We start from the raw sequence: 14,800 nt of genomic DNA, 5'->3' as shown, positions 1-14,800 counted from the left end.
TGCTCAGTACGCCCGCCGCATCTGCCAGCCGGCAGATTCCTTACAAGTACATTTTGATCGCTGTGGTAGGTTCTACCACAGCGATCAAAATAAAAAAAATAATAAATAACCCCCCCCTTTATCACCCCCATAGATAGGGACAATAAAATAAAGAAAATATTTTTTTTTTCTTTTTCCAGTAGGGTTAGGGTTAGAACTAGGGTTAGGGTTAGAACTAGGGTTAGGGTTACGGGTAGGGTTAGGGTTAGGGGTAGGGTTAGGGTTACAGGTAGGGGTAGGGTTAGGGTTATGGCATGTGCGGATTTGGCTGCGGATCCGCAGCGGATTGGCCGCGGATCCGCAGCGGATTGGCCGCGGATCCGCAGCGGATTGGCCGCTGCGAATTCGTAGCAGTTTTCCATCAGGTTTACAGTACCGTGTACACCTATGGAAAACCAAATCCGCTGTGCCCATGGTGCGGAAAATTCCGTGCAGAAACGCTGCGTTGTATTTTCCACAGCATGTCAATTCTTTGTGCGGATTCCGCAGCGTTTTACACCTGTTCCTCAATAGGAATCCGCAGGTGAAATCCGCACAAAAAAACACTGGAAATCTACTGTAAATCCGCAGGTAAAACGCAGTGCCTTTTACTTGTAGATTTTTCAAAAGTCGTGCGGAAAAATCTCACACGAATCCGCTACGTGGGCACATACCCTTAGGGTTAGGGTTGGAATTAGGGTTAGGGTTGGGATTAGGGTTAGGATTAGGGTTGGAATTAGGGTTACGGGTGTGTTGGGGTTAGGGTTGTGGTTAGGGGTGTGTTGGGGTTAGGGTTGGGATTAGGGTTATGGCTACAGTTGGGATTAGGATTAGGGGTGTGTTGGGGATAGTGTTGAAGTTAGAAATGAGGGGTTTCCACTGTTTAGGCACATCAGGGGTCTCCAAACGCAACATGGCGCCACCATTGATTCCAGCCAATCTTGCATTCAAAAAGTCAAATGATGCACCCTCCCTTCCAAGCCCCGACGTGTGCCCAAACAGTGGTTTACCCCCACATTTGGGGTACCAGCGTACTCAGGACAAACTGGGCAACAACTGTTGGGGTCCAATTTCTCCTGTTACCCTTGCAAAAATAAAAAATTACTTGCTAACACATAATTTTTGAGGAAAGAAGAATTATTTTTTATTTTCACGGCTCTGCGTTGTAAACTTCTGTGAAGCACTTGGGGGTTGAACGTGCTCATCACACATCTAGATAAGTTCCTTGGGGGGTCTAGTTTCCAAAATGGGGTCACTTGTGGGGTGTTTCTACTGTTTAGGCACATCAAGGGCTCTGCAAATGCAACGTGACGCCCGCAGACCATTCCATCAAAGTCTGCATTTCAAATGTCACTACTTCCCTTCCGAGCCCTGACGTGCGCCCAAACAGTGGTTTACCCCCACATATGGGGTATCACTGTACTCACAACAAACTGGGCAACAAACATTGGGGCCCAATTTCTCCTGTTACCCTTGTGAAAATAAAAAATTGCTTGCTAAAACATCTTTTTTGAGGAAAGAAAAATGATTTTTTATTTTCACGGCTCTGCGTTATAAACTTCTGTGAAGCACTTGGGGGTTCAAAGTGCTCACCACACATCTAGATAAGTTCCTTGGGGGGTCTAGTTTCCAAAATGGAGTCACTTGTGGGGAGTTCCTACTGTTTAGGCACATCAGGGGCTCTGCAAACGCAACCTGACGCCCGCAGAGCATTCCATCAAAGTCTGCATTCCAAAACGTCACTACTTCCCTTCCGAGCCCCGGCATGTGCCCAAACAGTGGTTTACCCCCACATATTGGGTATCAGCGTACTCAGGAGAAACTGGACAACAACTTTTGGGGTCCAATTTCTCCTGTTACCCTTGCAAAAATAAAAAATTCTGGGCTAAAAAAATATTTTTGAGGAAAGGAAACACATTTATTATTTTCACGGCTCTGCGTTATAAACTTCTGCGAAGCACTTGGGGGTTCAAAGTGCTCACCACACATCTAGATTAGTTCCTTGGGAGGTCTAGTTTCCAAAATGGGGTCACTTGTGCGGGAGCTCCAATGTTTAGGCACACAGGGGCTCTCCAAACGTGACATGGTGTCCGCTAATGATTGGAGCTAATTTTCCATTCAAAAAGCCAAATGGCGTGCCTTCCCTTCCGAGCCCTGCCGTGCGCCCAAACAGTGGTTTACCCCCACATATGGGGTATCATCGTACTCAGGACAAACTGGACAACAACATTTGGGGTCCAATTTCTCCTATTACCCTTGGAAAATTAAAAAATCCTGGGCTAAAAATCATTTTTGAGGAAAGAAAAATTATTTTTTATTTTCACGGCTCTGCGTTATAAACTTCTGTGAAGCACCTGGGGGTTATAAGTGCTCACTATGCATCTAGATAAGTTCCTTGGGGGGTCTAGTTTCCAAAATGGGGTCACTTGTAGGGGAGCTCCAATGTTTAGGCACACAGGGGCTCTCCAAACGCGACATGGTGTCCGCTAACGATTGGAGCTAATTTTCCATTCAAAAAGTCAAATGGCACGCCTCCCCTTCCGAGCCTTGCCGTGCACCGAAACAAGTGGTTTACCCCCACATATGAGGTATCAACGTACTCAGCATAAATTGCCCAACAAATTTTAGGATCCATTTTATCCTGTTGCCCATGTGAAAATGAAAAAATTGAGGCTAAAAGAAATTTTGTGTGAAAAAAAAGTACTTTTTCATTTTTACGGATCAATTTGTGAAGCACCTGAGAGTTTAAAGTGCTCACTATGCTTCTAGATAAGTTCCTTGGGGGGTCTAGTTTCCAAAATGGGGTCACTTGTGGGGGAGCTCCAATGTTTAGGCACACAGGGGCTCTCCAAACGTGACATGGTCTCTGCTAGCGATGGAGATAATTTTTCATTAAAAAAGTCAAATGGCGCTCCTTCCCTTCCGAGCCTTACCATGTGCCCAAACAGTGGTTTACCCCCACATATGAGGTATCGGCGTACTCAGGAGAAATTGTCCAACAAATTTTAGGATCCATTTTATCCTGTTGCCCATGGGAAAATGAAAAAATTGAGGCTAAAATAATTTTTTTGTGAAAAAAAAGTACTGTTTCATTTTTACGGATCAATTTGTGAAGCACCTGGGGGTTTAAAGTGCTCACTATGCTTCTAGATAAGTTCCTTGGGGGGTCTAGTTTCCAAAATGGGGTCACTTGTGGGGGAGCTCCAATGTTTAGGCACACGGGGGCTCTCCAAATGCGACATGGTGTCCGCTAAAGATTGGAGCCAATTTTTCATTCAAAAAGTCAAATGGCGCTCCTTTCCTTCCAAGCCCTGCCGTATGCCCAAACAGTGGTTTACCCCCACATATGAGGTATCAGCGTACTCAGGACAAATTGGACAACATCGTTTGTGGTCCAGTTTCTCCTTTTACCCTTGGGAAAATAAAAAAATTGTTGCTAAAAGATCATTTTTGTGACTAAAAAGTTAAATGTTCATTTTTTCCTTCCATGTTGCTTCTGCTGCTGTGAAACACCTGAAGGGTTAATAAACTTCTTGAATGTGGTTTTGAGCACCTTGAGGGGTGCAGTTTTTAGAATGGTGTCACTTTGGGGTATTTTCAGCCATATAGAACCCTCAAACTGACTTCAAATGTGAGGTGGTCCCTAAAAAAAATGGTTTTGTAAATTTTGTTGTAAAAATGAGAAATCACTGGTCAAATTTTAACCCTTATAACTTCCTAGCAAAAAAAAAAATTGTTTCCAAAATTGGGCTGATGTAAAGTAGACATGTGGGAAACGTTATTTATTACCTATTTTGTGTCACATAACTCTCTGGTTTAACAGAATAAAAATTCTAAATGTGAAAATTGCGAAATTTTCAAAATTTTTGCCAAATTTCCATTTTTTTCACAAATAAACTCAGAAATTATCGATCTAAATTTACCACTAACATGAAGCCCAATATGTCACGAAAAAACAATCTCAGAATCGCTAGGATCCGTTAAAGCGTTCCTGAGTTATTACCTCATAAAGGGACACTGGTCAGAATTGCAAAAAACGGCAAGGTCATTAAGGCCAAAATAGGCTGGGTCATGAAGGGGTTAATGCAGGTAATGAGTTGATAAGGAGAGTCTAACTGGTCTGTAGGAGCCAGAACTCTTAATGGTTGGTAGGGGATCAAATACTTATTTTTCACTGTAAAATGCCAATAAATTTATATAATTTATACAATGTGATTTTATTTTTGATATTCTATCTCTCAAATTAAAATTAACCTACCCTAAAAATTATAGACTGTTGATGTCTTTGGCTACGTTCACATTAGCGTTGTGCGGCGCAGCGTCGGACGCAGCCGCGGTGGCGCATTCGTCATGCGCCCCTATATTTAACATGGGGGGTGCATGGACATGCGTTGTCTTGCGTTTTGTGATGCATGCGTCATTTTGGCGCAACTGTCAGGGCGCAGAGGACGCTGCATGATGCAGTTTTTTCTGCGTCAAAAATAATGCAAAAGAACGCATGCGTCACAAAATGCTGCGTTGTGTGTGCGTTGCGTCGCCGACGCTGCGCCGCACAACGCACATGTGAACGTAGCCTTTGTCAGTGGGCAAACTTACAAAATCAGCAAGGGATCAAATACTTACTTCCCCCCACTGTGCGTGTCCTTCTGCTGTTTTTTCTGGCGTGCTTTCTGCCATGTTTGTTACCCCTTGAATAGAAAAGAGAAACTTGTTAGATCTGATATACAGGGACGTAGTTCAGGATATGATGGGTTATATACGTTGTCTAAAGTGTAACGCCAACTAACTGATCTGTAGAAGGTTTTCATTTATCCTGTAGATGAATTATTGTAAATTGGACAAAATCTTCATGTGAGCATATATTAAAATAGACTAAAGTGGTCTAATGCTTGCATTTGTTCACTTTTGAGCACAATTTTAAAGGTTACATATAGATAACATTCTGTTAAAGAGTGAAAATCTAATACGTTGCATTACTTATCTTAAGAGCTTAAATCTCTGAAGACAAAAATGGCTGTTGTGTTGTCCTGCCTGTATTTCTGAACCAGTACAAGAAAAATATTGCAGTGTGGTTCTAGTAGCACAGCCCTGTGATCGCAGCGTGCAGCCTCCCACACTCCGTGTAGTGCCCATGACTCTACGGCTATATGCGCATGTTGCATATTTGCTTTCAGAAATTTCTGCAAGGTTTCTCCATCTCTTGGCAGGAAAAACGCATCGCAAAACGCGCTTGTTTTTGCATGCATTTTTTTTCCTGTGCATTCAAAAACACAGGCAAGATGAATTGACATGCTGCAGAAAAAAACGCACTGAAAATACAGAAACCTACTGATCATGTGCACAACACTTCAGGATTGTCATTGAATTAACTTGCATAAGTATTCCATTGTGTTTTTGGACCGTTTACGCTTAAACAAACAAAAAAAAATGCAGCGAAAACGCATCAAATACGCAATGTGTGCACATAGCCTAAGACTGTGTGCACACTATTAGTTTTTGAAGCTTTTTTTTCCACACGGAATTGGCCCAGAAATGCTATGAAAACCTTATGCCAGCAAAGCAAAGTCATTGAGAATTCTGAAGTGCTGTGCATATGATCAGTATTGTTCCTTTCAGGATTTGCTATGTGCTTAAATCCACAGCATGTCAGTTCTTTGTGCGTTTTTGCCTGGCTTTTTGAGCCACTGAATGCACAGGGGAAAAAAAACGTGCAAAATTCAGTGGGATTTATCGCAGCGTTTTTGCTGCCAATAGATGCAGAAACCTCGCAGAAATTTCTGCAAGAAATTACTCATCGTGCTAGTCACATTTTTCAGCTAGTTTTGCCCGATCAGTAGACTTTTTTTGTAACTATATGAAATTTTGCTTTGTCACTGCACAATATTGTTTTTAAAACTTTTACCCTCCTTCTTGACTGTATTGATAATGTCTAGAAAACACGTTGCAAGTTCCATATAATGTTATACATTTCATAAACAGATTTTCATTTGCTGCAAAATATTGTTGTAAATGTACATGATCTGTTGGGTTGCAGAAAATCTGTTGGGTCCCGATTCCTTATGTTAAGTAAAAGCCGAGCAAGCTAAAGGCGATAATTGACATCTTACCTGCTCCGCTTTTACTTGCATAGACAATCCGCTCCTGATGAGATTTAGTAAAACCTAAGTGCACAGACATGCGGCATGGTTGTGTCACTGGTCCAAATTGCAAACTCTCCAAAGCTGCCAGTAGAAGATGATTTGCCTCGCCATCACTGGAGGCGCACGGGGGCATCGATGCTGGCTGGATCCAGCAATTCGGCCAGCTGAGCGGCACTTGCAGGCTGTATAATAAACAGCGAGGTTACCGGCCTCTTAGTGACTGTAGAGGTGGCCGGTAACCTAGGCAGCTGTAACTATAGACTTAATTCTCTTTGACCTTGTCCTTGAGAATGTTGAGGATTGCAAAGTAGCTGGTTTTTACAAGTACTTTTCAATTTTAAACACAAAATGGATAACCTGTCTCCTAACTCACGCAGCCCAAACTGCGAGCAGCATGAATCAGGCTGGCTGCACAATTGCAGACGAGTATATTTTACTCTGGAATGCTCTGGTGTTTCAGATAATTTATACTTGAAAGATTTGGCCGGGGATCATAGTGGGAAACAATACTAGTCTGGCTGTGTCCCCAGCTGTCTTTTCCCAGCGCTGCTAGAGGTGTGAGGCCATGTTCACACTTCGCGGTTTTTACCGCGGATCCGCGGCGATTTTGATGCTGCGGGTCCGCAGCAGTTTCCATTGCATTTACATTAACCTGTAAACCCTATGGAAACCGCAAACCGCAGTGCACATGCTGCGGGAAAAACCGCGCAGAAACGCAGCGGTTTACAACCCTCAGCATGTCACTTCTTTGTGCAGAATCGCTGCGATTCTGCACCCATAGGAAAGCATTGATCCGCTTACTTCCCGCATGGGGCTGTGCCCACGTTGCGGGAAGTAAGCGGATAATGTGCGGGTGCTACCCGGGGTGGAGGAGAAGAGACTCCTCCAGGCCCTGGGAAGCATAAATAGTGTAAAAAAAAAAAATTAAAATAAAAAATGATGCTATACTCACCTCTCAGCGCTGCACGCAGCCGGCCGGTCTTAGTTGCTGTGCGAACAGGACCTGCGGTGACGTCACGAAGGTCCTTCTCAGCACAGCATCTTTGGAACCAGACCGCCGAGTGCAGCGCCCAGGAGATCCGGACATCGGAGGGTGAGTATAACCAATTTTTATTATTTTTAACATTACTATTGATGCTGCATATTGCTGCATATGCAGCATCAATAGTATAGGCGGAAACCCGCAGCGGAAACCGCGGAACAAACCACGATAAATCTGCAGGGATAACCGCAGTGGGTTTGCCCTGCAGATTTATCAAATCCGCTGCGGGAGAACCCGCAGAGGTCACACGCAAAGTGTGCACATGGCCTGACAGCTTTCTTCCATTGTGAGAGCCCTATCCATCACCTGCAGTAGCACTGAGAAGGGGCTGCGTATTCTTTTCAGCCATCGTCTACACTCCAAATCATTTAAAGGGGGTTCTCTGAGAAATGTGGTGGTATAAATAAATTTAATAAAGTACTTTTGAACATTAAACATTTTTCTAAATTTTAGCTAAAAGGTGTCCTTTATGTAGTGCTCTCTGTCAGGCGTTTGCTAGATGGAAGTTGCCATCTTTAATGTGCCGCCGACCTAGGAAGGAGACAGATGTGCCCCTACACTGCACTATAACCATCAGGCTGACGGAGATGGATGGTCTCAGTCCGCTAAAGGAAGTGGTCAGTTAACCTGGCAGGCATAGTGAACAAGCTGTCCGCTGCTCTGACCGGACGCCCGTCCTACTGCGCATCCTCTGCAATCTAGGACGGGTGCACAATGATTTATGGCAGATGCCATCCATAAAACTTAGACCGAGTTCTGTAAATAAAGCTTTCTTTTTTACAAAATTAAAGGTATTCAGAACATTTTATTTTCTAATTGAATTATTTTATTTACCTGTGTATGTATTTTATAATCATAATCGCAAAACCCTTTTTAAAGTATATTTTTCTCTGAAACGACAAAGCGTTCAAGAGTAAATTATACCTGGCTGCAGTCATGCTAAACCTGATCTGTTTGGCTTGATAAAGGCAAGATACAAGAGAAACATTGGCATGTATTGTTGCTGCTATTTTTTTTAAAGGATGGAATATTTATATTTTAAACATATTATATTATACTTTTCTTTAGTTTAATAAGATGTTTACTTTTATATTAAATGTCTTTTATTTTATTTAAAAGGTTTGTTTCTTCAGACGAAAAAAAGAAACAAGGCTGTCAGAGAGAAAATGAAGTTTTAATTCAGAGACGAAAGGACCAAATGCAGCCTGGCGGTACAAGTATCAGTGTAACGGTACCGTACAGAGTGATCGATCAGCCCCTGAAGCTGCTGCCGCAGGACTGGTGTGTTCACTGCTCTGTAAAGTTGTTGATTACATTTACCTTTCCACATAGAGAATTATTTTCTTTTACAGATAGTTTGCTTTAACCCTCTTGCAGCTTGGACGATAAGCAAAAAATGAAATTATCTCCATACCTAGGTCACTGGCATATTACTGAAATCCCACGCAATGCTTTACATCTGTGAGCACCTACATGCAATTTCTCATCCTTTTCTCTTTGTGTCTTTGTTGTTCTCGAACAACAAGTTGTTCTGCTTTACAGCCATGACCTCCCTCCAATCCCAGAGTCTTTGATTGTGGCATATTTACCCCTTTCTGCCATCGGATGGAATAGTATGTCTGATGGCAGAACCCCTGCTTTGATGCAGGCTCCGGCAGTAAGCCTGCATCAAAGCCAGGACATGTCCGCTGTTTTGAACAGCTAACATGTGCCCGCAATAGGTGCGGACGGAATCGCGATCTGCCCGCGCCTATTAACTAGTTAAATGCCGCTGTCAAACTCTGACAGCAGCATTTAACAAGTGCTTTGGGCCATCTGGCTGGAAATGCGCACACCTTTGACCCCCGTCACATGATCGGGGGTCATCGCTGCGTCGGCATAACAGAGGTCATCTGCAGACCTCTATTGTTGTGACGTCTGATTGCTATGAGCGCCACCTGGTGGTCAGCGCTCATAGCAATGCTGCAATTCTGCTACATAGGAGCGATCTGAGCATCGCCTCTATGTAGCAGAGGCGATCGAATTATGGCAGCTTCTAGTCTCCCATGGAGGCTATTGAAGCATGCAAAAAAAAAAAAGTTTTTAAAAATATGAAAAAATATATACAAGTTTAAATGCCCCCCCCCCTTCGCCCCATTCAAAATAAAACAATAAAAATACCAAACCTACACATATTTGGTATCGCCGCTTTCAGTATCGCCCGATCTATCAATAAAAAAAAAGATTAACCTGATCGCTACTAAATGGTGTAGCGAGGAAAAAAGTCAAAACGCCAGAATTAGATTTTTTTAATATCCGCAACATTGCATTAAAATGCAATAACAGGCGGTCAAAAGATCATATCTGCACCAAAATGGTATTAAAAACGTCAGCTCAGCACACAAAAATAAGCCCTCACCCAACTCCAGATCACGATAAATGGAGACGCTACGGGTATCAGAATATTGTGCTTTTTTTTTTTTTTCTTTTTCTTTTTTTTTTTATTAGCAAAGTTTGGAATTTTTTTTCACCACTCAGATAAAAAATAACCTAGACATGTTTGGTGTCTATGAACTCATAATGACCTGGAGAATCATTATGGAAGGTCAGTTTTAGCATTTAGAGAACCTAGCAAGAAAGCCAAACAAAAAACAAGTGTGGGATTGCCCTTATTTTTGCAATTTCACCGCACTTGAATTTTTTTTCCTGTTTTGTAGTACATGACATGGTAAAACCAATGATGTAGTCCAAAAGTACAACTTGTCCCTCAAAAAATACGCCCTCACATAGCCATATTGATGGAAAAATAAAAAAAATTATGGCTTCACGCACCCAATCGAACACTTTGCAGGGTTGGCTTTTCGGAAAGCTCTACTGTTGGGGCTTACTGAATAAATGAATTGCATTCATGCAGCCACGTCCATTAAAAAAAAAAAAAGTTATAACTGCTGAAATACAGAAAGGCACGGACACAAAAAAAATTCTAATTCTTGAGGTATATTCCAGCATTGGCCACTTCTTACATCAGGTGGTAAGCTGGGCTTCGGGTGTTGCACCTGCTGCTCGCTTCGGGGACAGGTATACAATTCGAAGATGTTGTGCACCTGTTCTGTGGTCAAGAGCGGTGCCCTAAACCCCATTTTTAAGGCTTGAATAGGGTTGGTCATTAAACATTTATGGGCTTAGGGCTTGACTGAGAGGTGCCATGAGCAGAACATGTCACTTTTGTGTTGATGGGCATCTCCTCTGTGACAATGCGGCTCCTCCAGGTCTCTCGGGCCATGATGCAGATTATGGGTTGCCTTCAGCGGGTGCACGAGCGCTTTCTATAGAATGTCAGAACCTTGTAGGTGATGGCAGATTCCCTTATAAGTGTAATGCGTGACTGCGGTCACAGGAGAACATGCAGCATGTCTGTCTGCCCCAGATTCTCAGGCCGTTCCCTGTTTCCATTCTCCCCTGTACCTAGACTTATCAGTAACATTTGTAGTCATTGACCGATTTAACCTATGAATTCGGGGCTATAGATCAGTCCAGGGGGTGAAGGAAGCAGATTTCCCAAGACCATAAATTACAAAGTTTCCCCTCTTTACTGATCTTATTTCTGAAATTAAGTAATAGCATGATGGTCTCCTTTTTTAAGGCTGAAGTTGCAATTTTTTTGTTGCGAAAAACGCTTCTTCATTGAACTGATGGAACCCTCCGAGAGCATAAATGTATTATTGAGAAAACATGTTGGGTTTGTAAGGCAGAAAATATCTGTTGGAACTTGACTTTCGGATTTGAGACTGCGTAATGTGAACGGCTCCCATGCTCTGTGGACCTTCTTTATTTGTGCATGGATATTTTGTAACGTGCTCTTTCTCCAGGGACCGTGTGGTAGCAGTGTTTGTTCAAGGTCCCGCTTGGCAGTTCAAAGGCTGGCCCTGGCTGTTGCCGGACGGATCTCCTGTAGATATATTTGCAAAAAGTAAGTTTGTTTTAGCAACTCTTGTAAGTAAATAAATTTAAAAAAAAATAAAAAAAATCAACAAACTCGGAAACTGCAATGATGGTGTATTTTATTTTCTGAACATCTTTGGTAAAAATGTCAACTGTTGTATGTGCGGTCCCCATGGTCAACACTTTGAGGACAAATTTTTTTTTCTAATTGGGTGCCTGTCTTGCCTTCAGTGGTTCAAAGCTACAACGGCCACCTATTAAAGGGATATTCCCATCTCCCAGATCCTATCCCAATATTTAGTAGGTGTAATGCATTGCAGGACCTTTGGTATCCATGGTTACGACCACTGATATAGTGACAGCTAGTTGCCAATAGTTGTAACTGGATACCTAAGGTTCAGCAATGCCTGCACATGAGGAAAAAGACATAGCGAATCAGAAAAACTATACTACATTTCTAACTGGAGGTATATGCTAATATTATTATTACACCTATAACACATTGGGGTGGGATCTTGGAGATGGGAAAGCTGTGGGTTCTGCAACATTGCCATGCAAAGATGTACTAGGACTTAGTAGCTTATATGAACCATATATTATATTATGTCTAGCAATGTAAGGAAGTTATAGTGTAAAAGGATTGAGTTCATCCAGCTGCTTCTGTCTTCAGTCACATCACAATAAATACTAGTGACCCACTGCCTCTAAGCCTTTTTTTTTGCAATGTCTTATCTGGCCTTATTTTAAAAGCTGATTAATGGTTTGCAATTAATGGTGGTGAACCCTCTATATTCTCTCTTAAGTCTGCTCTTTATGGTAAACTTGAATGTGGAAACGCCTACCTCCTGGAGAGTATTCTTCACCCAGGTGGATGTTATAGAGGGGTTTTTCTTCACCATGGGAAAGATTCTGCAATCATCCACCACTGTTGTCTTCCGTGGACATCAATGCTTTTTTGAGTTCCCAAGTTCACCAGTGCTCACTTTTTTGCAGAATGTACCAAACTGTTTTGGCCACTCCTAACATGTCTGCTATCTCTCTGATAGATTTCTTTTTTTTTCCGCCTAATGATGGTCTGTTTCTCTTTCATTGAGAGCCCCTTGGACCACATGTTGTGCTTTCAGAGCAACAGCTTCCAAATCCAAATGCCACACCTGGAATCCGCTCCAGACCTTTTACCTGCTTAATTGATGATTTATTAGCGAGGGAATAACTCATTCAGCCCATGAAAGAGCTTTTGAGAGAATTCTCCAATTTCTTTTCGTCCCTTTTAAAAAGAGGCCGCTACATACTATAGAGCTGTAATTCCTAAACCCTTTCTCCAATTAGGATGTGACTATCCTCAAATTAAAGTTGAGTCTGCACTTTAAGCCCAGATTGATTATATAACTGTACCTTGAGTATATTTTGGTAAATGGCTAAAATACCAAAACTTGTCACTGTCCATGTTTCTGTACCTATCTGTATCTATGTATGTATTACATGCATTTTAAAACCTTTTTTGGCAATGTGTATTTTAAAAATTCATAATATTCAAAACTCTGATAGAACATTTCTAATTGTAGCTTCATTTTAAAGGGGTTCTCCAACAATGAGATAAAATTGCTTCCCCAATTATAATTCAAACTGCAGCCCGTCCTTAAAAAAAAAAAAAATTGAGCTTGACTTAGTACACATGCAGCTCATAAAGCGCTTGTTCACATTGGCCATAAAACATATAAAACCTACAAGAGAGAAAATGAGCAAAAACCCTTTGTAACTAATTAAATAGCAAAAAGTGCATTTAAATAACAGAGTTTTTAGTAATACGGTTTTTGATAAAAAAAAATAGCATAAAAGCCATCCCACCACGACAAGGTAACTGATCGGGACAGTCCTACACTGTCTAATATTAAAACCTTACCATGGGTCAATGTTGACCTCAGTGTGAGTAAGGGCAGACAAAAGGACTGGGCCCAACCAGTGGAATACCAGTCTGGTGGAAATACACCTTTAGCTATACAACTATACAACAGAAAAACTGAAATAAAAGCCATAAAAAATCACCCTGCAGAACAAGGAGCGCTCATTCATCTGTTGACGGAATATAGTTACTGCTCTTAGTGAGCACTGGACTATACTAGAAGAATGCCACTCCTTTTGTCCTTTTGCTTATGAGTGTACTATCCTTTTTCTGAGTATTTAGATGTGTCCTGTTATTGTGATATTTCTATTTAGATTGTAAGCGAAAAAATGTGAACAACTCTTGATCTTGTTCACTTCATGCAGTTAAAGCCTTCCACCTCAAGTACGACGAAGTTCGACTGGATCCCAATGTACAGAAATGGGATGTGACAGTGTTGGAGCTAAGTTACCATAAAAGACATTTGGACAGACCTGTATTCCTGCGATTCTGGGAAACCCTGGACAGGTAATAATAATGAGTCTATCATTTCTATTATAGATTAAAAAAAGAAAATAAATGTGGCCATAAACTTTCATATTTAAATTTGACAGTTGTAATGGCTTAATTTTTTTTTTTTCAATAATCCGATGTGGAGTCCTGGATTTATTAATCCTGTAATCTATTTATACGTTATTTCCTGGAAGAATTATTTTGTGTGGTGCAGATATTGCTATGTCGTCTGTAGTATAGATTGATTGATTTATTGATTTTCTCTTCCAGGTATATGGTGAAGCACAAATCTCACTTGCGATTCTGAGGAGCAGTTTCTGTGTTTGGATGGCTAATCGTGGCATCACTCACTTAGAGCATGGAAGTCTGTTAAAGATGGCTAAATGAACTTACCCAGACCAAATGATCTTTGTGGTCTAAAGAGAGGGTGCCATTTATTTACAACCGGAATGAACAGTGTACTATTTTTTAAATATTTGCATAATGTCTGCAATTCAAAATGTATATTTTGATAGTAAGAGAATCCTTTCTTTTAACACCGCATTTTGGTTAGATCTTGTTTACTGAAACCGCCGAACTGTATGTGGAAGGTGCGTTCTCTCTCAATTTTCTTTTTCCCTTATATCCTTGTGCATAAATCTGTTTTCCATATAAAGCCCTACTGCACAATTCAGCATGTTGTGTTGACAGACTGGTAAAATATGGAAGTGAAGAATGTGTGCAGTGGGAGGATGGTATGATAAAGGACTGCTAGCAAGAAGAAGTACTCTATTTTTTGTTCATGTAAAAACAAACTTGCTAAACTTTACCATTTGAAAATTAAAGTTTGAGTTTTTCTTTTCACCAATAAGTATGATAAAATATAAATCAATAAACATGCAGCTTCATCTGTCTGAAAAACTTTTTTTTTTTTCTTTTTGTAAAAATGTAATTCTTCAGCTGAACTGATATACACGTCTGTACACCACTGAGCAATAGAAGATGCATCACTTTTCATGGTAAATGGCACACACGCAGTGGCAGCTCTGCAGGTGATTTTCCTACTGGAGCTTAGTTGATCATTAGATTATTTCTAATTTTACATGGCAGGTTCTCTTTAATCTTACACAAACAAAAACCAAAGCACTGTTCGCCTGCCGATGTGTGGTTTATCTGCAGGTTACTAGTGTTTGCACTGAAGGCCTGGATGCTGTGAAGAAATGAATTGTATTCCTCCCAGCAGCCTCCAGCTTTCAGTCCACCACTCAATATACAGTGAGTGGCGTCTGAATCCACAGATGGCTC

General features: G+C 41.4%; 1 protein-coding gene across 1 annotated transcript in view; it reads left to right on the top strand.

Moving 5' to 3' along the window:
- Positions 1 to 14,416, top strand: part of CDC73 (cell division cycle 73) — a 136,609-nt gene extending 122,193 nt beyond the window's left edge. Inside the window, exons 14-17 of the mRNA XM_077278605.1 lie at positions 8,320 to 8,481; positions 11,049 to 11,149; positions 13,390 to 13,531; positions 13,787 to 14,416. Of these exons, the coding sequence (XP_077134720.1) occupies positions 8,320 to 8,481; positions 11,049 to 11,149; positions 13,390 to 13,531; positions 13,787 to 13,823 (442 nt within the window). The 3' untranslated portion in view covers positions 13,824 to 14,416. The remainder of the gene's footprint in view (positions 1 to 8,319; positions 8,482 to 11,048; positions 11,150 to 13,389; positions 13,532 to 13,786) is intronic.
- Positions 14,417 to 14,800: the final 384 nt, after the last annotated feature.

The sequence above is a fragment of the Ranitomeya variabilis genome, chromosome 8 (genome assembly GCF_051348905.1).
Source record: "Ranitomeya variabilis isolate aRanVar5 chromosome 8, aRanVar5.hap1, whole genome shotgun sequence".
Taxonomy (NCBI): domain Eukaryota; kingdom Metazoa; phylum Chordata; class Amphibia; order Anura; family Dendrobatidae; genus Ranitomeya; species Ranitomeya variabilis.
The sequence above is the reverse complement of the archived record's forward strand: the minus strand, read 5'-3'. Positions and strand labels throughout refer to the sequence as shown.